This window comes from Enhydra lutris, unplaced genomic scaffold (genome assembly GCF_002288905.1).
Source record: "Enhydra lutris kenyoni isolate GAN:26980312 unplaced genomic scaffold, ASM228890v2 scaffoldscaffold36, whole genome shotgun sequence".
NCBI classification, from domain to species: domain Eukaryota; kingdom Metazoa; phylum Chordata; class Mammalia; order Carnivora; family Mustelidae; genus Enhydra; species Enhydra lutris.
In genome coordinates, this window is record NW_019154120.1 from 762,941 (window position 1) to 789,339 (window position 26,399).

General features: G+C 53.2%; 1 protein-coding gene across 5 annotated transcripts in view; it reads right to left on the reverse strand.

Moving 5' to 3' along the window:
• Positions 1 to 26,399, reverse strand: part of LOC111154218 (ATPase phospholipid transporting 9B (putative)) — a 227,591-nt gene that overhangs the window by 56,788 nt on the left and 144,404 nt on the right. For all 5 annotated transcript variants that reach the window (XM_022513694.1, XM_022513693.1, XM_022513696.1 and 2 more), the window contains 2 exons: positions 21,026 to 21,186; positions 5,441 to 5,583 (listed from right to left, as the gene is read on the reverse strand). In XM_022513694.1, coding sequence (XP_022369402.1) covers positions 5,441 to 5,583; positions 21,026 to 21,186 — 304 coding nt within the window. The remainder of the gene's footprint in view (positions 1 to 5,440; positions 5,584 to 21,025; positions 21,187 to 26,399) is intronic.

The window sequence follows — 26,399 nt, forward strand, 5'->3', positions numbered from 1 at the left end:
ACAAGCGCGCCAGGGACAGACAGGAAAGGTCTTTGGACAAGAGGCGTGTTTGATTCCTGCAGAAAGAAAATGCCACGGCTCCTTAACAAAGCCGCGTGCTCCGGAGCAGGGAGCAAAGCTGGCAGAGAGGAGATCCGTCTCTGACGAGAAAATCCCGCAGGCACCCTCTCGGGGCGGCCACGGAAGAGCCACAGGCAGGCAGAGGCAACGGCGCTGGAGACGCAGCGGCCACGCTTTCCGATGCACCATTCCTGGCAGGCGGCCAAGGCAGCGGCCCCCGCACTGTAGGAGCCTGGGCGCGGAGGCCGCCAGGACGCGAAGGGAACTCTGCCTGTGGCCGACCGCGGACTCCTGTGCGGGGGGTCCGGTGGGGACCCTCCCCTGGTGAGGGTCCCGTGGGATCGACGGTGCCCCGAACACAAAGCCACGGGCTGTACAGGGAAGGAATGAGGAACGGAAACACAGCTGTGGGGTGCGCGAGGAGTCTTCCGAGTGCGGCCGCCGCTCAGTTTGGAGCCCTGCGCTCCACGTGCTGTAAAGGAGGCTTTCTCAGAAGGCGGCGATTCCCGTACGACGGGCGTCTGTTCAGCCACTGCCTGCGTCAAGTGTCTCTGCAGTGTGAACGGCCCCGCACACACCAAGCGCATGCCCCGGTCAAGGGCTACACCAGCCCGACCCTGCGAGCGTGTCCGCACCCGAGGCCCAGCTGCTGTGCTCAGGCAGGAGCAGCTGCGTCCCCCACGCACAAGACCCCAGAGCCCGCCGCAGCTCACCCCGGGAGAGATGTGCCGCCGCGGACACAGCACGTCCCGGTGCAGAGGGGGAGGCCTCAGAGGCCGTCGCAACCCGGGAGCAAACGGCTGGGCAGAGCCCAGGAAAGGGCACGACAGTCACAGTGCGTGCCCTGAACACCCTGCTGCTCCAGGGTGTGGTCCGGCACACTTTGTTCTGCGAGAACATAAACATCCCTGACAAAGGAATGCATGGCTCCTGTTACAGGCTGCGGAGTTCAGTTTTAAAATTCATGAGTTCTCCGCAGTCCGGCTCTCCAAGCATGTCGTTGTCACGGGCGGCCTGTGCGAGCAGCAGGCTCCCCCGCCGACCCGGGACAGACGGCCTGTCCCCGCACACCGTCGCAGCGCGTCCACGGTCCTGGTCAGCGTCCACCACTCTGGGCCCCGTAGCCAACAGATGTCTGCTCTTGTCGGGGGAACGACTCACGTCTCACGCACCGCTGGCCACACACGTGTCACTACTGCGACGTCATTAACTTCAGATCTTCCCGGAAACCTGCACCCAACAAACCTGATCACACCACACTGCTCTCTTGTGCACGAGAAGGGAACTCTATGCCGGCACGCACACCTCATCTTCTCTTCTGCTGGGCAAGCGCGAGGCAGCGTGATGGACGCTTCCTGCCAGAGAGCGCACTGGTGGGGCACAGCCTGGTCACCATCCCACCAAGGGCCGCCTCACGGTTCTGCCCTCCGTGGAAGGCTCCCCACCCAACGGCTCGTCCGTAACCGCTGCAGCAGGTGGCGTCTGCCGACGGTCTCCCGCCCCGAGTTCTCTCCCCTCTACCCCACCCACGGGCATACCCTCCGTGACGTGGAGCCCACCACGGAGACTGCCGAACCCTGACCAACCGTGGAGGGGCACCCTGGGGGACAGCAGAGGACCGGATTCTTCACGTGACAAAAATAAGGAATAAAAGCGAGAGCACAGTGAGCGCAGTTCCTAGGAGACGACGCTTCCCAGTGGGCCCCGGATCCACGGCTGCACCGGGCCCCTCCCGGCGGAGGGCAGTTGAGCGCGAGCGTGGCCATCACGGCCTACTGTGAAGCACCGGCCACGCGGGCCTCCCGGGACCACCCACGGCCGCTCGGGGGCTCGGGGATTTGCTCGAGGCCACACGCTGCTCAGAGGTGGGGGCTCAGCCCGGGCGTGCTGGCTCCGTCTGACTGCGCGAGAAGCTGGTTCTGACAGTCGTTAGCAGGACGGCACTGAGTCCTCCTGACAACTACGCAACTCGTCCTCGATGTCCTTCACTCGGGACTCGGCCAGTGTGGCCTTTACAGCCACCCCGCCAACACGCCCTCCGGAGTGCTCCTTGGGAGGCGGCAGCCGACCCGCAGACACGGTGCCCGCCGCCGCACAGCCCAGGCCGAGGACACACAGGCCTGTCATGGTGCGGGGTGCCCGGGCGCGCTCGGGAAGCAGCGTTCACCTTGTGATTTTACTGAGAAAGGTTCTGAAAAAGTTCTAGGCCAAAAATTTTTAAAAATACTAAAAACATTTAAGACTCCATGTGGCTCCAACACTAGGAAGTGGTGACAGGAGGTCCCTCCAATGACCTCTGGCACAAAAAGGCCTTTTGGAAAAAGAAATGCGTAAGATTTTCTCTCACTCACATATTTTATATTAATTTTCTGTAATTCTTTTTAAATCTCAGAAACCCAGATTATTTTTGCTTTGTTGAAACAGCAGAGTGAGACATGGAGAAAATGGGCTTTACTTTATGACTCTGGGCAAAACCACTCTCCCCATCCCTGATGGAACCCAGAATTCAGAGAGACGCGGGGGAGCTAGAGGAGGATGGTCCCATCACCACTTAAAGTGCAAAATGCAAAGGCGGCATTCTCTGGAGAAATAACGTCACGAGTCCTCCCTCCCTCACTGGCATCGCACACCGAGAGACACGGGGACAGGAGACAGACCTGTCCTCACGGGCACTGTGCGCTCAGCGATCTACACCTCCTGTTTGTGAAATGACGTGAGAGCAGGCGTCACACGGGCGTGTTACGTGCAGACTTCAGTGGCCGTCCGGTGGCCGTCCGGTGCACACAGGACGGCCGACGGCGCCTGCTCGCAGACAAGCGCGCCGCGCAGCCTGAATGGGGGCAGGAAGGCGGCACAGGCCTCCGAGGCGGGACAGCCCCAGACATTGTGGCTCCACATCAAACTGTGACATCGTCACGGACCGTTCCGCGACTGACGTGTTGGACTGATAATCGCGTTTCTGATGTTACGTTCTGTCGGGTCGCGTTGTCTGAGACGATGCCGTGAACGTCCGTGTGTTGGTCTCCCGCTCGGACGCGCCCGTACGGGAGCCGGGGAGGGGCCCCATGGGCCGAGGCCGCCGGCGAACACTGCCAGAGACGGGGCAGACAAGGTCCTGGGCGGTGTGCGCCTCAGGGGGGACCTGTCCACGCGGGGTGCCGCACGGAGATGCCATCCCGTCACTCAGCAAAGCTGCAGGTCCTCAAACCGGAAGACGCGCGTTCGCACAGCCTCACGCACATTCCGCGTGCACTTACGTCCAACGATGACACATTTCGCTGCGACTCTAAATGGCCTTTTTGGAAGTAAGTGCCTGCACGGTTGCTGCTGGGTGGAAACACGGTTTAATCCTGACCCTGACTTCAGAGGCGTGACGGAGACCCTGTGACCCGGGGCTCTCCTCAGGGCTCCTCCGGGCTTCAGAGCGAGCGCGCACTCGTGCGCTCCCGGGTGCGGCGGGCTTGCTCATGCTGCGCGCCTCCGCTCGTCGCCCGCTGCTGGCGCCCACGGTCCGGGCTGCTGAGCGCAGGCCGGTGCAGCTGGGCTCCCCGATTCTCCAGGACTCTCTTCTCTGGGGTCACCTGAGGAACTGTTTGGAGTTCGGGTTTGCTTGGCTCCAGCTTCTCCACAGAACAGTCCCACCTGCCCCAGAAATAACCTGCCTCTGTGGAGGCGCTTCTGCTGTCGCCCGCGCTGTCAGACGGTTTTTCTCTGAATCTTTTCCTGTCGGCTCAGTGAGGCTGGGAAGGGAGAAACCTGAAGGCGTTTTCACGGTCTACCTGCCCGAGTCCGAGCCCCCCACTAATTTCAGACTTCTCCCGGCTCAGGAGCATCACCTCACCACCTCGTGGGGACACGGACAGTCCCCAACGTGCCACAGTGACCAACCCCGACCACAGCCAAATGCCGCTGGGGTGCCCGGCTGGCTCCGTCGGTGGAGCGCATGACACCTGATCTCGGGGTTGTGGGTTCAAACCCCACATCAGCAATCGAGATTACGTCAATGAAATTTTAAAAACTCACTTTAAATTAAAACAAAAAACAAAACAAAATGCTACCAGCAACTGGATACTGGGTAAACTGTAGTACATCACTTCATCATGACGGCAGGCTCTGGGCAAACCCGCATCGTCGTGCGGGGCCCGCGGTCCGTCCCTCCGGTGGCTCACGTCCTCTCTCACGCTTCCGTCAGGTCCGATCATCTCACGCGCGCTTCCCTCCCCTCACGTCTATGCCCACGTCTCACACGCCTCGCGCCACCGTGAGTGGGGCCTCTGCCTTTCGGGCTGCGCGACACGCAGGGAGCCGCCCTGTGGTTCTGACCCGGGACCTGCCGCTTGGCCGGCTCGGACTCTCAGCAGGTGATCGCCTCGGTTCGTTCTTCGTCTGCGAATCCGCGCCCCTTCTCTCGGGCGCAGAGCTTGTGGCGATTTTTGTCGTACGGCAACGGCCAGAGGGAAACATGTGAAGTGACAGTGTCGTTGGACTTGTTTCCCGACGGTGGTGACGCTTTTCTAGCACTTCATTAAAAATAACGTTGAACTGCACGGAGACCCATCTCCTCCCGTCACACAAACTCTCTCAGGTGTAGCTCACCACACGTCGCCAGGAAGTGCTCTTCAAGACGCATCTGCTCACCTGAGAGGGAGCACACGTGAGAAAGGGACGAGCAGAGCCAGACCCCATGCTGAGCGGACACGGGGCTCAACCTCACGACCCTGCGATCATGACCTGAGCTGAAATCCAGCGTCGACACGCAACGGACCGAGCCACCCCGGTGCCCACGAATCAGCAGGCATTTAAGCCACGGATGAAGAAGTCAGGGAGGCTCCAGCCTGTTGCTAGGACGTTCACTGGTTTGGTTTTACTCAGAATGTTACGGATCGACAAGGATTCACTCATGAAACAAGTGAAAAATGAAATAAGGACAAACAAAATTTGTCACGGACCTGAGGGTGGGGAGCCAGTGAGGCCCTCCAGGCGAGCGCTACTGTGCAACACCAAACGCGCACACGTCTCGCTCCACCCCTGCACCGGCGCAGAGGCCTCGTCCTTTAACACGCAGGCAAGCGGCGTCTGCTCTCAGGAGCCGCAGTGAATCCAACAAGGGGGCAGCAGAGAATTAAAATGCACACGTGCGTCATTTACAGCTGTAAGATCCGACGTTGTGCGAACTGTGGCGACACGGTGCTTACCGGACGGTGGGGGCTGGCCGTGTGCCGGTGTCAGCAGAGTCAGGAGAACCCGAGTCGGAGCGACTTCGCTGCACCGCTCCACGTGCACACACACACGCACACACGCACGCACGCGCACGTCCCGGGGTGGCCTGCACTGGACGCTGGTGAGTGCACACAAAGGCAGCGTGAGGCAGCCGCGGTACCTGTTTTGTCCGTGAGCAAGTATACCAGGCGCCCCAGCTCCTCGGGGATGGTGCTGGTCCGCACGACCGTGCCGGGGATGCTCTCGTCCTTCATGATCATCCAGCCGTACGTGGCTTTGCCCATGTCCAAGTTCACACGCAAACTGTCGAGGAAAACCCATCAGAGGTGTTAGTGGGGCCCAAACCCACGCGACACATCCAAGCTCATGCTTTCCCTACACACGTCGTTATCTTTAGCCTCATGTGAACTAAGTAGGAAATACTAGATTTCAGACTTTAAAATAAATGGATTTGTTGACACTTAAGCCAACAAACCTTCTAGGCCCCACACCACGTTCGTAAGCAACGGTACGTGGGCCCTCCCGGTCCCCCAGCGGAGCATGTGGAGGCAAACTCCGGAGGAGAAAGGGGGTGTGCGGAAGTGGCCCTGCTCACACAGGACAGATGGTGCGTGCGCTGAGGGCATCAGGTGACGTCCCACTCGAACAGGTACTTGCAATGCATCGAGACCTTCCTCTGCTCATTTCATGAGAACAGGACACGTCCCTGCGACGATGACATGCTGGGAGGAGGATTGGGCCCCTCAGAACGCCAGGCTTCTGAGCCAGGGCAGGGACCTCCCTGGGGCCTCAGACGGTGGCGTGGCCCGAGCAGGGGTGCACTGGGGCAGAGCGGCAGGAGGTGGGATCAGAGTCGGCGGGGCAAGCGCAGTGCAGAGCCCAGGTTTCACCATCGGAGCAACACACGCCTGCACAAGGGGCTCCCCTGCGGCCCCCGCGGCACTGGCTGCCGGCCCTGCTCCCACCTTCGTCCGTAAGAGCTCCAGCTTGCCTCTCGCTAAAAGACCTAAGGCCATGCAGACATGCTTCCAATTCTAGAAAAAAATCTGTGGCTAATTCGATTTTGTCGCGAGGACAGCAGATGTGCTATGTGGGGCACCTGCACAACGGGGGGAAGCTGCTGACAGTCGACCGTTTTGACCAAAACGGCAATCGTACGGGTCTACCCACTAGGAAACGCACCCTGGAGAGGAAGCGCGGAGGAGTCCGAGTCAGCGGGGAGAGTCGAGTCTGTAGGGGAGTCCGAGGAGAAATCTAGTCACAGTGAGCTCCCACCTCAGAGACCCTCAGAGCTCTGGGCGAGAAAGAAGAGTTCTAACTGGCAGGCGCACGGACCTTGTAAACCAGCACCTTGGCGCGTCTTGGCTCCTTACCGTCCCGCTCCGGCCGGCCGCCACGCCATCAGGGAGGACAGACGCTGCGGGACAGCACCGCGTGGACACCGCAGCCACTTGGCCTCACGGGCGGCCTGGTCCTGGGCCAGCTGGGCCACCGGGCGCCATGGGGCGGGCCGGCTGTGAAGCCTGGGGTGGGCATGAGCACGGGTCACCCTGCTTGTGTGTGTGCGCGACTCTGCGGCGCGGCGTGTGCTTGCTGTGGGGCTGCGGTGAGGCGCCCAGAGCGGCCGCGGGATGAGAAGCCGGAGGCGTGTGGGTCTGCGGGAGGGAAAACAGCATCTCCCTAGACTCGTCTGTGACTCAGGCGCCGGTGGCCAGGCAGGCCCCCGGAACGAGGGCAGGAAAGGGAGAGGCTCCGTGCGCAGGGGCGGAGGCAGGTGGGCGGGGGGGCACAGGGTGGGCGGGCGCTCCCTGTGGGGCCGGCGCGGCTGGCTCTGCAGGCTCGGAGGCCAAACGCTGAAGAGGAACAGGACTTTCTCCTGTGGACTCTGGTCACATTATTTCGGAAAACGTCGGCCTCCGCTACCCCAGGCACAAGGACCGCCCTGGTCGGGGGCGCACAGGAAGTGTTCCGGAGCTCGCAGGGTGCCGCTGGGCCTGGGGCGGACTGGACACCCAAGCAGCACCGCCGGGTTCTCCCGAGGGGCTCTCTCCAACAGCGTGGGCACCGCTCCGGAAACCGCTGCTTCTGTCACCGAGCAGCAAGAACCTGTTTCACGAACTACTGTGTCACCAACAAGTGTCGGTGGAGTATGCCGGGCAGACGGCACCTACCCTCAAGGCTGGTGAACAAGAGAATGCGGGTAACCTTCAAGGAAAACCACAGCACAGGCGAGTTCTGTTTTTATAGCGAAAACGATCAAGGAAAACGTGTCTTCGACCAAGACTAATGCCACACAGGAAGCAGAAGCCTAGGATTACATGCGTCCTGTATCTCGGTCAAGCGTTCGTACAACTTGCTTTTCAATGTTAAGAATCTCTAGAAGCTCAAACGTCAAGCAGTAAGTTGACAGAGTAATCATAATTACCCCCACTTTTGAGTAATGTTCTTAGAGAATTTTAAAACTTAGACGTCTGGTCGATGAGTAAAGTACTTCCCAGTAACGTGACTTATGGACAAAACCGCATCAGGCCTGCCACTTTGAGAATTACAGACGTGGTCTGTACGGTAATGGATACCGGTTATTTTCAGCTCACTTCATTGCTAACCAAGCAGCGACGGTTTTGTCACCAAGGTCCACTCGGATTCAAGTGGAAGAGCCGTCTGCTGTTTCAGACCGTCGAGTGCACGAGAAGGCGACCGTGACCCGCACTGTCACACAAGGAAACCGAACCGGAGCCCCCGGACCCTGCGGATGGTCAAGAGCGTCGAGAAGGGGCGCCACGGCCAAGCACGAGGCTGGCCGGGCAGCAGGAGCCTCACGCGGGCTCGCTCCTGACCGCACAGTCCCGCCAGGCCTCCCCTCGCTGCAGGGAGATGTGTGAGGGGAACCGGGCGAACGTGAGGCTGTGATGGGGCAGGACCCCCATTGGGCCGCGTGCCGCCTACTGCGCGTCGACTATCCTGTGGGAGCTGTGAGGGTCGTGCTCGGGCCCCGGCCGGGCCAGGCCCAGGCCTGCGGCGCTCCTTGGGGACACGGCCACCCGAAAGGGCCTGCGCACACCCTGCCTGCCCGATGCTTGTGTTTGGGTCTTAATATGAGAAGTCATTTTAATGAGAAGTTCTACAAAAGTAATCAAAAGTTTTTCCTGTAAACCGTCATCTATGGGAAATGGCACAGATGCCGTTTTATCTGAATTTCCCCCAGAGTTTTCCTTCTGTGACATCCTGAACCTCTCTTTTGGGGTGCAGAGCCCGACATGGGGCCTGAACCTACAGCCCCGTGATCAAGACCTGAGCTGAGACAGAGTTGGACACCCACTGAGTAAGCCATCCGGGCGCCCGTCCACCTCTTTCTGACACTCCGTGGATGGCAAGGGATGGCACCCAGGTCCTTGCTGGCTGAACTCCCAACGCTGTGCACGCAGAGGGCAACCGTCTCTCTGCGAGGAGCTCGGACCTCCGTCCCGGGCTTCACACTGTGGCCTACAGACGATCTTCCCTCACCCTCAGCACAAACCCCTCTAAAGGAGTGTACGATGGTGGGTAACATTCCCACCCCGCCCCTTCCGGAGCCAAACCAAATCCAACAGACAAGCATACGGTTCCTTGGGGAGGAGGAGACGCCGCATTGCAGCTGTGGACGGCAGAACCGCCCCGCACCTGAGCCGGGACTGCAGAGACGCTGCGAGTTCGCCTTCCCTCCTGTTTCCTGTACCTCAGTAACTGGCTCCCGCCCACTCAGCCTCCCCAGTTCTCCAATCCCTCTTTCTAGGCTCCATCGGGAAGCAGCATGGCCAACCGCATTTCACAGGGTAAGGGTAGGTATGAGTTACGCTGATTCTTAAACTACAGAGTTACTAGTTCTATGATCTTGGACAAATGGCACAGTGGATCTCCCTGAGCCTCAGTCACGGCACCTGTAAAGTGCCAACGACTGGCAAGGACACCGTGGGGACTGGCACTAGTGCTAAGGGCAGGTTCCTGAATCATGTCACTGGAGCAGATGTCCCTGGTCTCAACAGCCAGAGAAGGTTTTACACAAGAGACGGGCCCTGAGCTGAAACGGAGTGGACAGGCGTGCCCCACTCGGGGAAGGCAGGTCATCAGCGAGGCCCCAGAGCTCAGCCCGTACAGACGGCCCATCAGCGGAAGGAAGGGACGTACACACCAAACACACCGAGAGTCTGTGGGCACCGCGACCTCCAGTGCACACAGAGACACACAGAACGGACAGCCCTGGTCCTAAGAAACAGAGAATCTGCTACGGTATGAGCGTAGTTGAAACCGGGATATGCAAAATTCTAGGTCACATTATTAAGTCTCTGAACGGGCGTGGGAGACTGGAGATCTGAAATAAAGTAGAAGTGAAGTTCCAGACCAACCGAAGCAAAGAGGTCCTGGCGCAACATGGAGCCTCAGCCGCTGTGCAGGGGCCAGCGGGATGCCACGGGGCGCGCCAGCGGGATGCCACGGGGCGCGCCAGGACCTGGGGCTCCCCGGAGGGCTCTGAGAACACGCCCCTGCTCTGAGCCACACTCAGGGAGACCCACCTTCTCGCCTTCCATTCAGGGTGATGTCAGCCCAACCCCTCAGCATCCCTCCCAATCAAGTATGAACCACAGGGTACCAGGGTGTGGCAATAAGGGAACCGAGGACCTCCCCCATCAGACTTGTTTCGCCGTTTCCCTGCGGGCGGGGGGTGAACGCGTGAAACACTGCACACGCGGGAGCGAGAGGACCGTGCGTGCGTGTGCACTGACAGGCAAGACACTCCGTGTGGCATCAGTGTAAAAGCATTCACTCGGCAGTGAGGCCACATATTTTCTGTGAATGCGTGAACGGGATAAACATTCCTAGTAGAGGACCAGCCCCTCCTTTAGTTTACAACTAAGGACTGATCGTACGCAGTTTGATAGACCTTAAAATTAAACGTAAAGATACGTGAGAGGCCAGATCAAGCACATACTAGTTGTGTCAAAATATTAATAAGAAAGTTAACTGGGCAAAAACAGACCAGATGAAACGGCTGAAGGCAGAAACCGGACGCTTTCAAGGCCGGCAAAGCTCAGCTCCGCTCTCCACCCCAAGGTGACAGTAACAGTGGCCACAGTGAAAGTAGGGCAGAGGAGAGGAGGGCTCGAAGGAGGCACCCCCGTGTCCTCACAAAGGTGCCCCTGCAGACCCACCCCCACTCCGAGGTCGGGCCAGGGCACTGGGCCTCCCGGATCCAGGCTACGCACCGTGAGGCAGTGCTGGGCTCTGGGAGCGTCAGGGCACTCTCGGGAGTTCTGAACCGGCTCAAACAGACTGTGTGATCACAGAGCATGAGCCCGAGGCCTCCAATACCGTCTGTGTGAGCAGGTGAGGAAGAGGCGGCCGAGAAGACACGTCCCCTAAGCAGAGTGGGCGGAGGGGGACAACCACAGAGGGCCCTGGGCGTCCTGCTGGAGCCACACCCAACGGGTTGCCAGGCTCATCTGCTTGCACCTGTTTTACACACAAACACATTCCCCCTTTAACTTACGCGTCGGTTAAGAACTGCATCTGTACGTCTTTCATGAACAAGTACTGCAGTCTAAGTGAAAGGCAAACGGCATCAATATATTTGCAAACACGGACGAGCTGCTCTTTACTATGCGGAAAGATGACACGAACTGAAACAAGACGAATGAAACAAGGGCCAGAAGGACAAGGGCCTGAAGAGGGACTCCAGCCGCTGGGGCCGAACGTACAACTCTACCCCCCGAGGGAACAGAAGAGACCGCCTGAGGCCACAGCAAGCATGAGGCATCCTCAAGGCAAGAACGCCAGCCAGCTCGCAGCCCCAGGCTCTAGAGCCCGAAGCCTCCACCTCCGGTACACACCAGCTCTCACGGGAAGCGGTGAGGACAGTGTTTGGCTTTCTTGTAGCTTCTGACTCTGAAGTCGGTTTTAGACGCACAGAAGTAGCAAAACCAGGGGGGTTCCTGGGTGCTCCCCTAGTCGCGACACCTTTGGCCTGAAGCACTCTCTCCCGGCAGAGCTGATGTTACGGCAAGATTATGTCTCGCGCAGGGTTCACTCGGCCTCAGCCGTGTTTTACATACTCTTCTGCTTTCTGTGTTCCAAGGACAGGTTCGCGTCAAGCACCGTCACCACCACAATCAGACGGTTCCAAGAGGCTCGCGCACTCCTCGGCTCACCCCAACGGCAACAGCGGCCCACACCCCGAACCCTGGCAACCGCTGAGTTGACCGTTAAAATTTTCTAACTTCAAGAATGTCTTATAAATGCCTCGTTGTTCTGTGTATCAAAACTTCATTCCTTTCTATTACGGGACAGTAGTCATCGTACAGACAGACCATAGTTTATCTACGTCACGTTACGTTAACGTCACCTACCGCCCCCCAGTCTGCCATTGCGATAGTTGTACCCTGTTGTTAAAAGAAAGTCTGTCGCATTCTCAAGAATAAAGTTTATCACATTTGGGACCTGAAAATTTTACCTAGCCTTGGAGAGTCCTGCTAACAAAGCTAATCGGAAAGTTCCATTGCAATTTGTCTTTCTTTACGCAAAACTGCAAGAAAGTTCTGTGATCTTGGGTAACGGCAGGTTATCCTATCTGAACTACTGCTCCCACTGAAAACAAGAAACACTATATAAAATATGTTTCATATTTCTTAACAGAAAGAACTGACTGGATAGTGAGGAATTTCCGGGCTGAACCCTCACCAGGTTCCACGAGGGTGAAGGAAGTGCCAGTCAGCAGGCTGACCTTTCAACAGGTTGCGTGTAAGGGCAAAAACAAAGAACGGACCATCAACAGGTGGAGGCCCAGCACGAGGCCCTTCTTTCCACGGGAGGCAGGGCTGTGAGGGCTACGCTGTCACCCTGAGGGGAAAGCTGGAAAGCGAAATACCTGTGCGTGCAGCTGGAAGCAGGCTCGCGCGATTCAGTGACTGTGACTCTCCGGTTTGGAGGAAGGTGGTTCCTCCAAGTACACTGCAGAGGCAAGTGTACAGTTTCCAGAGAAACAAAGCTCTCGTCTTTGACCTCACATTACTCCTATAATTAGCTTTTCAAATATAATTACCAAAGAAAATTCCCACCAATAAACCGAAAACAAAACACAACAACAAACAGCACGACACCCAGGGAACAGTGTACTCGAGTGACAGCCAGAGGGAAAAACAAAAGAGGACTGACAAAAGCAGCAGATCCCCCACGAGACTGACATAGACTGTAAAACAAGGAAACACACGGAAAACTAGGAAGATATTTGCAAGGAACAGGCAAACATAAAAATGAATAAATCAATGTGATAAAGATACCAAACAGAATCTCCTGGACCAAAAAGTATCAGTAACAGAAATTAAGAACTCCACTGGTTTGACAGCGGCCTAGACACAGCCAAAGAAGAGATCAGCAACTTGGAAGTTGGGTCGCCGGAGAAGATACAGAATGGGGAATGAGGACAGAAGGTGGAAAATAGGGAAGAAAGGGAGAAACAGAGTGGGGTTAGGACACTGAACAAATTTCACATTCATGTCCTCAAAAGAGAGGGGACAGAGCAGTATATAAGGAGACAACAACCCTGTTTTCTGGGATAGGAAAGGAGTGATTCACAGACTTGAGCAATGCACCAAATCCTAAGCATTATACGAAAAGCAGCCTCCATCCCCACACAGCGTGTCTGAGCACAGAGCAACAACAAGGAGTAGGTCGGAAAGCCACTTAGGGTGGAGAGCACCGAGGAGCAGAGGCCCATGGATGCCTGCCAGTGGAGGCTGCGGCCGGAAGGCAACATGGGGCATGTGGGTGGAACGGTTTCACAAAGGGAAGCCAAACAGAAATCTAGAGTGTTCCCAACAAAGCCAGAGTAAACAAAACAATACATTTCTGACAGAAGGAAAGTCACTCTACATGAAAGGCCTGAGGTGTAGGAAGAAATGAAGAAATACGATACACTGAAATATACAGGGAATGTGCAAAACAACAGTATCTTTGGGACTTAAGAACGACTCAGATTAAAGTACATGACAAAAATGGCACAAGGTCAGAGGGGTGCAAGGAGGTAAACATTACTCCAAGACAATGTGTATAGGAAGCGACCACCTGTGGGTCTGAGAGAGAATAATGCTCTCAGGTCACAGGCTAACTATAAGAACAAATACAGCTTAAAACCTTCCAAACTAGTGGAGAGAAAGTGGAATTATACAAAATTGTAAGTAAAATGGTGAGACAGGAGGAAAATATAGAATAGGTAAGTCATACTAAAAAAACAAAATAAGATGGTAGGTTTAAACCAGAAATACAACAGAATCACATAACTGTGTAGGCAGCGTTTGTCAGAGTAGGTAAAAATTAAACGTAAGACACACACACACACACACACACACACACACACACACAGAAGGGAAAGTGCAAAATGGAGCAAGCCAAGCCAAGCACATCACACCCAGCAGGCACGGCTACATGAGCATAACACGAAGCAGAATTTAACGCAAAAAGCTTTCCCAGAGGGGTGCCTGGGTGGCTCAGGGGGTTAAGGGTCCGACCCTTTCAGCTCTGGTCTTGTCAGAGGGTTATGGGGTCAAGTCCCAAATCAGGCTCCATGCTCAGATGGAATCTGCTTGAGGATTCTCTCCCTCTGCCCCTCCCCCATTCTCTCTCTTAAATAACTCTTTAAGAAAAAAAGCTTTAGCAGAGATAAAGTCACGTGATAATGAGAAAATGCTTAACTCAGCAAAAATATATAACAGTTTAAATCTGCATACACCTGATACCAAAGCCACAGAATAAATAATTCCAGCAACAGAACTCCAGGAAGAACAGATTCCCAACACCAAGGAGAGAGTTCCACACGAAGCTTAGCAAGTGAGAGAAGGGAGAAAAGCTAGCAGGGATGCAGAGAAACTAAAGCACAAGATTAACAATCTCAGCCTCCAGACATGCCCACATTCCAGCAATCCAGCTCCCAGGGTTAAGTCAACTAGACATCCAGCCCTGCAACGCATCTCAGCTAAATTCATCTGAAATGAAGGTATATTCTTTGAAACGACATAAAAAACTAAGTATGTCTGCCTGCCTCTCTGTCTACTTGTGATCTCTCTCTGTCAAATAAATAAATAAAATCTTTAAAAAAAAAAAAAACTAAGTATGAACACAGATAATAATTAGAAAATGCAAATACACTTGTATTAACTACCGGTCAAAGAAGAAATCACAGTGGAAGCTAAGAGATATTCTGTACCTGACAGTAACAAAAACACCACCACAGAAACGTCTGGAATGTAGCCAAAGCAGTATTTCCGTGCGAATTTATAGCCTCAATGACATATATTCAGAATGGGAAAAAAAGGCTGAAAATTCTAGTAAAAGTTGGGCAAGGTTTCTATGGAGAAATTTTTTTAAACTTCAAGATACTGCAGAAGACCTAAAAAATTAAGAGAGAGATGTTGGGGTGCCAGGGTGGCTCAGTTGGTTGAGCAGCTGACTCATGATTTTGGCTCAGGTCATGACCTTGCCCCACGCTCGGAGTCTGCTTAAGTATTCTCTGCCTCTGCACCACCCCCTCTTGCTCCCTCACTCTCTCCCTCTAAAATAAATAAATCTTTTTAAAAAGATTTTATTTATTTATTTGACAGACAGAGATCACAAGGCAGGGAGGCAGGCAGAGAGAGAGGAGGAAGCAGGCTCCCTGCTGAGCAGAGAGCTTGATGTGGGACTCAATCCTAGGACCCTGAGATCAAGACCTGAGCCGAAGGCAGAGGCTTTAACCCACTGAGCCATCCAGGTGCCCCTAAAATAAATAAATTAAAAAAAAAAAAAAAGTTGAGACATGGTAGATTCATGGCCTGGAAAATTTAGTATGAAATGCAAATGGCCAGCGAGAACAAGGTACTCCTGAAGAACACAAGGAGGAAAGGCCCCGTTCTAGAAACCACTAACTCAGGACAAAGGGGTGAGAGTTCCAGTAGTTTGTTCTTTGCTCAGGAATAGACAACCCCCCAAGGGAACAGCACAGGAGACCCAAAGCAGCCTGTGCGTGTCTGAGTCCTAGCGAATGACAGAGGAGCTCTAGGTCACTAGGGAACAGTCCTTCTGACAAGGGATGCTGAGACAACTGGTGTGGAAAACAGTGATACCTGAAGATCCCGTTTCACACTATTAAAAAAACCCATCACTTCCAGCGGTCAAGGACAACCCTGCTATGCTTTTAGAAGCTAATGCAGGAGGACAGCTCCATTGTCCGGAGAGTGGCTCAGGACGGCTTCCTAAACAACATACGGACAGTGACAACCGAGAGCAAAAAAGACTTAAAATCTGACTATGCAAAATTAATACTTTCTTATAACTGCACCAGCTGTAAAAATTCAAGCTACAGATTGAGAAAGACGATCCGTACAATGCGGGCTTGAGAAGAACACCCGTATCCTATGAACACGTACAAACTGCCCAGGAGGGCAGACTACCCGAGGTTGGGAGAGCTGCGGACAGTCTTCTGTGACTGTCTCTGTGCTCTGGGGCTCCGTGCTCTGGGGCAGCACACCTGCGGCCTCTGGAATCTTCCTTTTCCCTGGCAGGCGGTGCCAGCCCGCAGCTGGGCAGCTCTGTGAGCCCACTTCCTGCCTGTCGGATCCGGGAGTCCGATGGGCTTCTCTCACTGTAACCTGTCTCTGTTCCTTCCAGCCCGAGCTGGCAGTGCTTCTGCTGAAACAGACTCTCAAAACCTCTGTGCGTCTCCTGTGCATGTCATGGGGACCCATGACCCCTGACAAAAGGCTCCCACACAGATTTCCCTCGGATAACCCCATCCGCTCCAGGCTCTGGCCGAGATAGGTGAGTCCATGAGTCACAATCATAACCTCTTCAGCAAAAAGCTGTCCAGCCACACCCTTGGCCCTCCTTCCTGTGCATGCTTTCCAAACCGTGCATTTCCGAATACGCGTATCTTTTGCAGTCTGGATAGGCTGCAAATTTCTGCTGCCACTGACTGGTTTCCTAGGTCGGAGACACTCTCTTCCCCAGGCATTCCCCAAGCATGCGAAATGGAGAAGGAATCCCTACTGGAACGTTAAGAGAGTCGACTTCTAGGTTCTGAAGCAAATTCTATACCCACATTACCTGACATTCTCAGTACTCCGTTCTTACTGCGCAATGCTCCGAGCTCTGGGTGCTCAGTCCTTCCGGCAGCTGAGTGGCAGAATGGGACCCCCACCAACTGCACGACTTTAGACAAGATGGGCCCACATGTTTCTCAGAAGGGACAGAGTCCTCACCGCCAGCACATTTCTACTGCCATCACCCACGCATGGCCCCGTGAGGCTAGGAGGCCCCCTGACCCGGCACTGACAGGACAGTTTTCTGAAGCATCGGCTAGAACGTGACACCGCACTTGAAAGCGTGTGGGGAGAAGAGCTGCTGGGCCAACACACAGCACCCTGACGGGGTCTAATTGTGCCCCGAAGAACTGTGGTAGTGCGGGTTTTGTCATGAGCGACACAAACAATGCAGGGAACATGTATCCATTTCCATTACATGACTTAAACCCTGTCATATTTTCCTTAAAAGACAAAGTAAACTATCAGGTGACTCAAAACTATTTTGTCAAGAAAAATTTCCATGAAACAGCCTCAGTTTGTTAAATTTGAAAAGCGTTTTTATCAACCAATGGAACCAACCAACCAACCAGAAACAGACTCCCCGACACAGAGAACAAATGGCGGTTACCACAGGAGAGGGGGCGGGGCCGGGTGAGGCATGAAGGGGATTAACCAGTACAAGCCTCCAGTTAAAAAATAAGGGAGTCACGGGATGAAACGTAGAGCACGGGGAGCCTAGTCGGTAATAGTAACAGCGACCGTACGGTCACCGACTTACAGCAGGGAGCGTTCGGTAAGGTGCGCAGCTGTCCAATTGCTACACTGGACACCGGAAACTAGTGTAATACTGTGTATCAACTGTATTTCCATTAAAAACATGTGTTATGGGGCGCCTGGGTGGCTCAGTGGATTAAAGCCTCTGCCTTCAGCTCAGGTCATGATCTCAGGGTTCTGGGATCGAGTCCCGCATCGGGCTCTCTGCTCAGCGGGGAGCCTGCTTCCTCCCTCTCTCTCTGCCTGCCTCTCTGCCTGCTTGTGATCTCTGTCTGTCAAATAAATAAATAAAAAATCTTAAAAAAAAAACAAAACACACGTGTTAGGTCACTGGAAGAAAAAGCACTTAACCTTCCAAAATTGTGTACTTTGCAAAAAAAGGAAATTTTTAAAATCTATCCTTTATTAAACTGAAAAGCATATTTACCAAATACTAGAATGTATTATTATTCATATTTTAAGGAAACTTTGCAAAAGGAAAACAAACTTGGTTGAACTGCATGTAAACACGAATTCTACAGTTTTCATTTCTTCTGCTGAATTTGTCTGCTTGTGTCCTCAAACTGTGAAAATGATGCAAGGTCTCATGCTGAAGCAGGCATGAGACATTCTGGAGCTAGACAGAGGTGTAGGTACAATTCTGTCTAGTAAGTCTCTCCATACTTGACTGAACACGTAAATATAAAACCGTTGACTGGAAAACCAGAACAAGACAGAACTGCAGAAACAGTATGTTCCTCATTTTGTAAACAAACTTTTAAGACGTCTGTACAGGCTAAATAAAAAAGGTCTATGTGTAAATATTGGTATATTTACATATACATAAATATGCACATTAATATTTACAAGTCTGTATATGTACACATTTCTGAAAAGCCTTATAGTCTTTACCAACAGTAAAATTGCATAAAATATATATTTCTTTCCCTTGTTATTAGGTGTTATCTAATTTTTTACTACAAATATTTATATACAACTGAAATTTTAAAAAAAATGAAAATCGGTATCGGCTTAAAATTGGTTATAATGGGGGCACCTGGGTGTCTCAGTGGGTTAAGCCTCTGCCTTCTGCTCAGGTCATGATCTCAGGGTCCTGGGATCGAGCCCCACATTGGGCTCTCTGCTCAGCAGGGAACCTGCTTCCTCCCCTCTCTCTGCCTGCCTCTCTGCCTGCTGTGATCTCTCTCTGTCAAATTATTAAAAAAAAAATCTTTAAAAATCCTTATAATGTATTATATCTCATAACCGTGATTCATTTTTCTTGTTAATTTGATAAAAGGAAAAGTGTCAAGTCTTTTTATACTGTCGTGCTGAAGAAATTGGAGAGTCTGTAAGAATAAAATATTTCATTGAAAAATACAATAAAATTTCAGTGGTTTTCAATGGTTTCCACCAGTTAAATACAGAAGTGCCCTGGAGAAAAGGAACAGCGCCCCCACTAGGCCTTTTGCGTTGTATGACAGTCTCGAAAGGCACATCATAAAATCATGTTAGAACAGGCAAAAGCAAAGAAATGAAGATAAACAAGATAATGAGAGCAAAAACCCCAAACTAAACCAAACCAAAACAAATTACTAAGAAAACAGGTGTTTGCTCGATGGAACTGGGACTAGCAGACTTTTGTTGGCACTCGCAGGAGGAGAGCAGAGGAGTGTGCCAACAAGTTAACACGTGTAGTGCCAGTCACTATGGACACGGCCGGGCAAGGGGGGCTCCCATGGGCAGTGGGGTCCACATGGCACAGTGCGGTTCCTGTTAGGCAGGAGTGTTCACGCCGGGCAGGGGGTTGGTTCACACCAGGCAGGGGGTTGGTTCACACCCGGCACGGGGGCTGGTTCACACTGGGCAGGGGGGTTGGTTGACACCACACGGGGGCCCCCTGAGCTCACACCTTCCAGCACGAAGTGCTGCTGGTGCCTAGTGGGCTGTGTGTGGGGTGCTAGGCATGTGGCCTACTTTCCTGTGGGGAACTGCAGAAGGAGTCCTTGTAGGCCCCGCACTCGAGTCCGGAGGCTCCGGGGGAGAGCTGTGACACTCAATCAACACAGGAATGACATCAAGGCCCTTGATCTAGGGAGCAACAAAGTCAAGCCAAATCAGCAGATAAAATGTGCAGAAATGGTTGCGAGGTGTTGAGAGTAAGGGAAGGAAGGCTCCATGCTCCGTGTGGGAGACACGCCCACGGGTGTGCCGCGTCCAGCAGTGAACTCTGTGCTGTATTTACTGTCCAAGAGTGAAAACACGAGCGACACAGACTTACCACATTTGCAAACTGACTTTCCTTTGGGACCACACTTTCCACATCCTTGCACTGAGAACGTGGTGCGTGTCGTGCGCCAGGCTGGCCCTGCCGGGGTGGCGGGAAACTGAGCAGAAGCACTCTGTGCCAGGCTCCACGCACGCATCTGGCCTACAACTGCATCCACGTCCCCGCAGGACGCCAGGCGACATGCTCAGCGCAGGTCGGGTTGTGTGTGTGTGGGGGGGGACCGTGACCAGGCCTTCGGGCTGATATCGACCAGGACAGTCTCAGCCGAAAAGGTCAGTTCTGGGATGACTCATCAATAGCTCCAGTCTGCCCACTTCCACTTACCCAGTGAGTCTGTGGGGACAAAGATGTGTCACCAGAGCCCCTGCCGGCACTCGCTACGTGTCCACGGGGTGACAATGATGCCGCAGGACGGCCCGACAGATTGTGTGCACACTCGCGGCTGCTCAGAGCAGGGCAGGACCTCCGGAGCAGGTCCCTTCAGAAAGGGTGAGATGAGCCCTCGGGCATGCCGTGCTCTGTTCTCAGCCCTGAGCCCGACGAGGCCCCTGTCCTCACGGAGCGGGGGAGCACAGAACTGCAGACAAGCAAGAGCAAAGAGCAGTGATCCGTGGGGACGGCAGCAGAACTAAAACAGGCTGATGGGACACCAAGCGGCCGGCCAGGGACTCCCTGCGCACAGGGGCAGCCCTCCCCGGCCAAGAAGGGCCCAGCCCAGCGTGTGGTGTGGCGGTGGAGGGGGAACGCGGGGCCGGAGAGGCAGGCTGGCCACGGGCTGCACGCCGGGTGCTGTCATGGGCATGGTGCCTGGGGACACGCGACAGCTCCGCTTCGGCGATGTCCGTAAGCGAGAGACATCGCCTTCAGACAAACTTGTGGAGAAAGCTGGTCTGTAAAGACGCTTTTCTCTTCAGAACGTTCCCAGCCCTGGCAGGAGCGCTCTAGCCTGTCTGCCTCTGTTCTGTCACAGAAGATGCTGCTTCCCGCTTCCCACTTCACTCAGGGTTTATTGGGCTCTAACTGCTCACTCACGCCAAAGCGTCCAGTCACAGACATGAAGCATCTTCTACAACGTATTTGTGGAAATATTTTAGAACGGACTCACATCTCTCTGTACTGCGAATGTTAGCAATTAAACGCAACAGACGCTAATTAATTATTTACGCCCCGATGTCGCGCGGGATGGGTTATCACTGAGGAATCGTCCGTTGTAAAGACCGCCTCGCTCCTACGTTATCTCACTTGACAGACGCACCGGCGTCTTCCGCCATCTGCTGTAGTGACACGTGTGGATCCAGTGGTCCGACAGTACTGGAAACAAAGTCTATCAGCGGTAAACAAAACCGTTCATGGTTTATCCAGAAACACCTCCCAATTCTTGAATATATTATCAAAACACTCACACGAGGAAAAAGCGTGAGATTTCCAGATTACGCTAACAAAATGGACTTTGCCCCCACGGTATCTGCTATGGAAGCGCGCCTCGTCGCCGTCACCAGCGCCCTCGGCTGCTCCCTCTGCGGCTCTGTGCGGCCTTCCTGCTCTCCGACAAAATAAATGCCCGTAAGTCATACTCAGTGAAACCAGCTCTTTGTTTTACCTTAATTCTTACACGTACCTGATGGGGATGATGTAGGAGAGGAGGAGGAGGAACCGAAACAGGTTGCGGTACCACGGACCCGCAAACCCTTGTAAGGTTACCATGACGACCGAGAGAGCGACTAGAGCCCCAAACAGTGCTTTGGTCAGCTGGTTGAGTTCAAGGTCCAACAACCCAACCTGAAAGGGACACACAGAATTAGGGCATAACCATAATGTCCGCAGCATCACAAACTGGGATACATGACAGTAATGAACGACATCCTCAGACTTCCTCTGGTATGACCTTATCTACAACAAAACACAAAATGGAATTACCTCCACTCTTCTCCTAAAAAGCCTCTTAGAGATTTAAGCGGAATGTCCGAAAGGGAGTCACGATCCGCAGGGCACTTCCAGAACGGATGTACTGAGACAACCGGTACCCAACCAAAACGCACCCAGATCCTTTCTGAAGATGAAAATGCCATGACAACAGACGGGCAGACTGGGACAGGGGGTGGGGGCGGCGCGAAGGACGCCAGACCTGCTCAGTCTGCGGAGAGGGGACGCGTCTGTCCCTCCGCATGTGCTAACTGGCGCTCAAGTGCATCCCATGTAATGGTTTTACGTTCAGACGGAGGCTCCCGGGAACAGGACGGTGTCCGTCATCCCCATCCGCCAGGAGCGTCTCTGAAAAAAACCTCCTCTGGACTCAGCAGAAGAGCAACAGACCAGGTATCAGCTCAAGTGAATACCTCTTGAGTGTGCAGACATCCTGCTCTTTAGATTCTCCCAGTAAGGTCCACAACCCCAAATTCGTTCTGTGGATCACGTCTTAGCTGAGCAGAACGTGAGGGGAAGCTATGTCCATGGGAATGAACTCATTTTGGGGTGCATTCTGTGTGGGATCTGGGAAACGGTAAGTAGCGTTTATTCCTCAAGGCACAGGTGCACAACTTTGATCTCGAGCTCCGGCGGTCTGCACACTGTCCCCCCGCTGAGTCGCCTGGTTGGAGGACCACACTGTGTTAGAGCAGTGGGTGGACGCGGGGTCTTGGGCTTTCCAAAAAAGGCTTCAGAACCACACAGGGGGAGAGTCGGGGTCACACAGCAAGGACATTTCCTCAGGAATCAAAACGTAAGCTCATCTGAGTGCTGGCTCTGCCGCCTGACGGTATGACTGGGGCCAACTGCACACCCGTGCTCCCATCTGTGAAATGCGGTTAGAGACACGCCCCGTAACAACACTCAGGGGGTGAAGACGAGGACGGCCCCGGGCACACAGGAAGCCCACACGCGGGTGTTCCTGTTCTCGTGCCTCGAGTTAGAAACACTGCGATCTGAGTCCGCACTTCCCACGTCTGTGGCCTTGGCCTTACCCTGGCTACTCTCGCTCTCCTCACCCCCGAGCTGGGGCTCCCCACCTGCTCACCAGGTGGGCTCCCTGCCGGCCCTGGGGAACCCACGGTCTGCCCTGATGATTGCCCACCCTGCCTCCTCCTCACACAGGGGACCCTGACAGGTGACCGAGTCTCCCAGCTACGTCCGCGCGCCACCGTCAGAGCTCCTCCCCAATCTCACACAAACCACGAAAGACCATCATTTAAAAAAAAGCGACTGCCCTAACTTTGATGAAATAAATGATACTATAATTCTCAAACTAAAACATTTGAGGATAACTGAGCTAATTAATTAGCAACTTGGTTTATTTTTTCGTACTTCTGAAAATCCCCAATTTGGGCCAAAACAAAGTTAGCTCTCCCCACGCCCCGGGCTTCAGCCTGCGTCTGGTTGTGATTAGCACCTGCTACAGGCCTGCACGAGAACATTCCAGTCCGCGTCAGAAAAACACCCAACGTGGTCAGAACGTCCGGGCGAGCGTAGCTGCGACGAAGTCCGCTCATTAAATAAACAGAATTAAATGTATTAAATATTAAATAAGCAGAAAGGTCTGCTGAGCTTCCTGCCGGTGCAAGGGGATGAGAAACGGGCCCACCGAGCCTCCAGCGGCAAGAAACAGCCAGTCCCGCAGGAAGAGTAAGACGAACACCAGCGACAGAATCACAGGACACACAGCCTTCTGTCTGTCCCGCTGCTGCCGGACGCCACTCTGCGGCCTTTAAGAACAGCCTAGAAACACGGGAACCACAGAAGTAACCCGATGCTTGCCCGGAGCGTTGGGTTCGCCTGCTCACCCACCGGGACCCCGCAGGGTCTGCGTCCGGTGCACCCTCGGGAATCCAGCCATAGGCCTTGCCTCCGTCCCCAGCCCACAGGCTCCGCCCTCCACCCCACAGGTCCCGCCCCCTCCCGTGCCCCGCCCCCGCCCTGGGAAGACAGTGCCAGGGCCGCGGACTGTGGTGCGGTCCAAACTGAGGCTGTGTCCGGGACCCATGCTCAAGTCTGCGCATGGCCGCGGGTGCCCTCCGCCCTGCACAAGCGGTCACCTCTGGGCCAGGGGTCACCTCGCGGCCCTCCACCCACAGTGCTCGCACCCTCCCCAGAGGACAGGCAGGTCGCACCAGGCCCTTGTGGGCTTCTGGAAACTTCCAGCAGGCCCGCCTGGTAAGGCCTGCTCTTCCCTTGAGAACCAGGCCCCGGAAGGGCCTGCACGGATTTACCAACTGCATTTAAAGAGCCGCCCAACGAGGACAAATACCTTGCAATTTCCGCTACTTCAACTCCTACATAGTTTATGCTTGAATTATTGAGAAAAATAGGTTTCTGGATTAGAATGAAGAAAAATTAAGCTGAGGAAGTAGAGCATGTTTCAAAGCCCAGACCCTTCTGCTGTGACAAAGGAGGCCTGAGTGTCAGGCCTCGCTGAGGGTCAGATGAAGTCATTATTCATTCAGTCAGGGAAAAAAGACTCAATTACCTCAACCCAAAGATGCTATCAATGAATGCAAAGTGCATATTTTACTCTATTCATCCAAATCCCATTAAAAAGTGAAAGGAATGATTTAATCTGGCCTTGCAGAGTTGGTCTTTTTTCTGTAATAAAATAAAGAATCACTGTCTTGCAAAACGCGTAACCACTGCCTCACACTCTCCCTGCATCCCGGCAGCGAAAGGCTGTAAAAGCTGGGGCAAAACCAGCCCAAAACGAGCACAAAGTTTCCTTTGGAAAAATGCCACATACGGACCAACAGGAAAGGCAGCCCACGGCACACTGCTACGCAGACAACGCCAAGGATTCCCACCTTCCTGCCGACCGAGACGCTTGGGCTCACCCGCCGGACTCGCGAGCAGCGCAGCCCTGAGGCCCGCCGGACAAGGTCCTCGCCCAAGCCCTCAGACCCAAAGGGAAGCTTCATCACTTTGAACTTTTTACGTTCCCAGAGTAGGATACAGCTCTGCGGTCTCTCAGGTGGTGCTGGTGGAAGGTTCTTCTTCCTGGAAAACCACTGCATCCGAGCTACAGTATAGAGCACGACCTAAATTCTTTTTTCGTTTGTCAATTCTAACAAAGTCCACTTTTAGTTAATAGTTAATATTTGCATACTCATTTCTCTAAAACATGCTTAAAAAGTTTCTTCAACTCGCTTAAATGCAATCTGGACTCTTAAAAATAGAAGTTGGCATAAAAACTAGTTAACTTACAAACTTACAGGTTTTATAAAGAAACCTGCTGCTTCACTTTTGATGTGATTCTCCTCCTCCTTTAAAAAAATGTCTTGAAATACCTGAGTGGGCCAAATACCTTTTGCTATGATTGTAAAACCTTTCCACCCATAAAATATATTATTAATCACTCAAAGTAATTATGACTGTATAAGAAAAGGTAAATTAAGTACACTAGCAAGCAATTTTCAACATTTATTGTAATTTCCTATATTAGTAAAGCAAATTTTCTTCTACTTGTCATAATATTTGTTTTATTTGAAACAACTGTGATAACAAAATTAAATACGCTACTGGAAATTTTAATCTCCAAGGGAAAATTTGTGCATAATGTCTAAGACACCACAATGGTTCTGCAAAGGGGCTGTTCTAGGATAATGAACACAATAATTGCCTGTATAATCTAAAATGCTACTAATGGCAACGATCACAAATCCATTTAGCTCCTCTTTAATTTATGTACCAAGTTTTAAATAGCTAATGGTTCTCAGTAAAATAATGGTTTATACCAACAATAAAGGGTAAATACGGTATTCTCCTGCTTAATCAAGAAAAGATCAGTCAGGTTTTTGTAAATGGACGAATGAGAGCCCGCCTTATCTCCGAGACACAGCGCCATCCCATCCATCTCCAAGTTAAACCCCTATCGTGCCACCAAGTCCACCCCAAACTGGAACAAAGATCTCGTGCTACACAAACTTAGTGAGACAAAAGCACAACGGGCCCTGGCACCCGCAAAGTGCTGACCATATGGTATTACCCCGGATTAGCACAAAGTGAACATCAAAATGCTTTCCCCATCCTTTTAGAACTCACATTAGCTTACCTGTTGCCCCGAGGTATTTTAGAGTAGCAGAACGGTCAGATGGGAAAGGTTAAAAAGCCAATTCAGACTCTTGCAAAAAGCTAACTAGTATTTTATTTTGTCCGATATTAACCCTGTACACAGGTCACATTCTGAAACAAAGAAAAGCCTCCAATCTCAAAGCCTAACAGCTGATTTACCCAAGACGGCCCGACACATGAGAGACCACTTAGGGGAAAACTACTGTTGCCGCTGTTTATCGTTCAGCAGCTGAACGCCTCTTGGACCAGCCCACTGGCTCCTTAGCATTCGGAATCCGGGTCCTGGCTGGCAAACTGAGACAGGTGGCGCTTTAACCAAACCGAAATTCTTATTATAAAAAGCACAATCCTTTTAAACATCTTTGAAACAAACCAGCCCTATTATTCCCCACTTTCTGTAGACTTTCAGAAATAAGAAAAAAATTAGTCATCTTCAGACCTTCATTTCTATTTACGTATTTCAAATAACTGAAACGCATATACTAACTTGAACTCCTAAATCTTACAGCAGTAACTTTTCCCGTGTTGGAGTTTAAATTAAAAGTATTAGTTTCTACAAAGTGCTATACGGCCTTCCACTCCTACCCTCCAGTCTGGTTCTTTGCTCATCTTTGGACGTGAACTACTAAGCCTTGAGTGTCTGCTGCACACACAGGCCGGCCGCACATGCACACGCACACAGGCCGGCCGCACACGCACACAGGCCGACCGCACACACACACAGTCTAGCTGCACACGCACACAGGCCGCACACGCACACAGGCCGGCCGCACACGCACACAGTCTAGCTGCACACACACACAGGCCGCACACGCACACAGGCCGACCGCACACACACACAGTCTAGCTGCACACACACACAGGCAGCACACGCACACAGGCCGGCCGCACACGCACACAGTCTAGCTGCACACACACACAGGCCGCACACACACACAGGC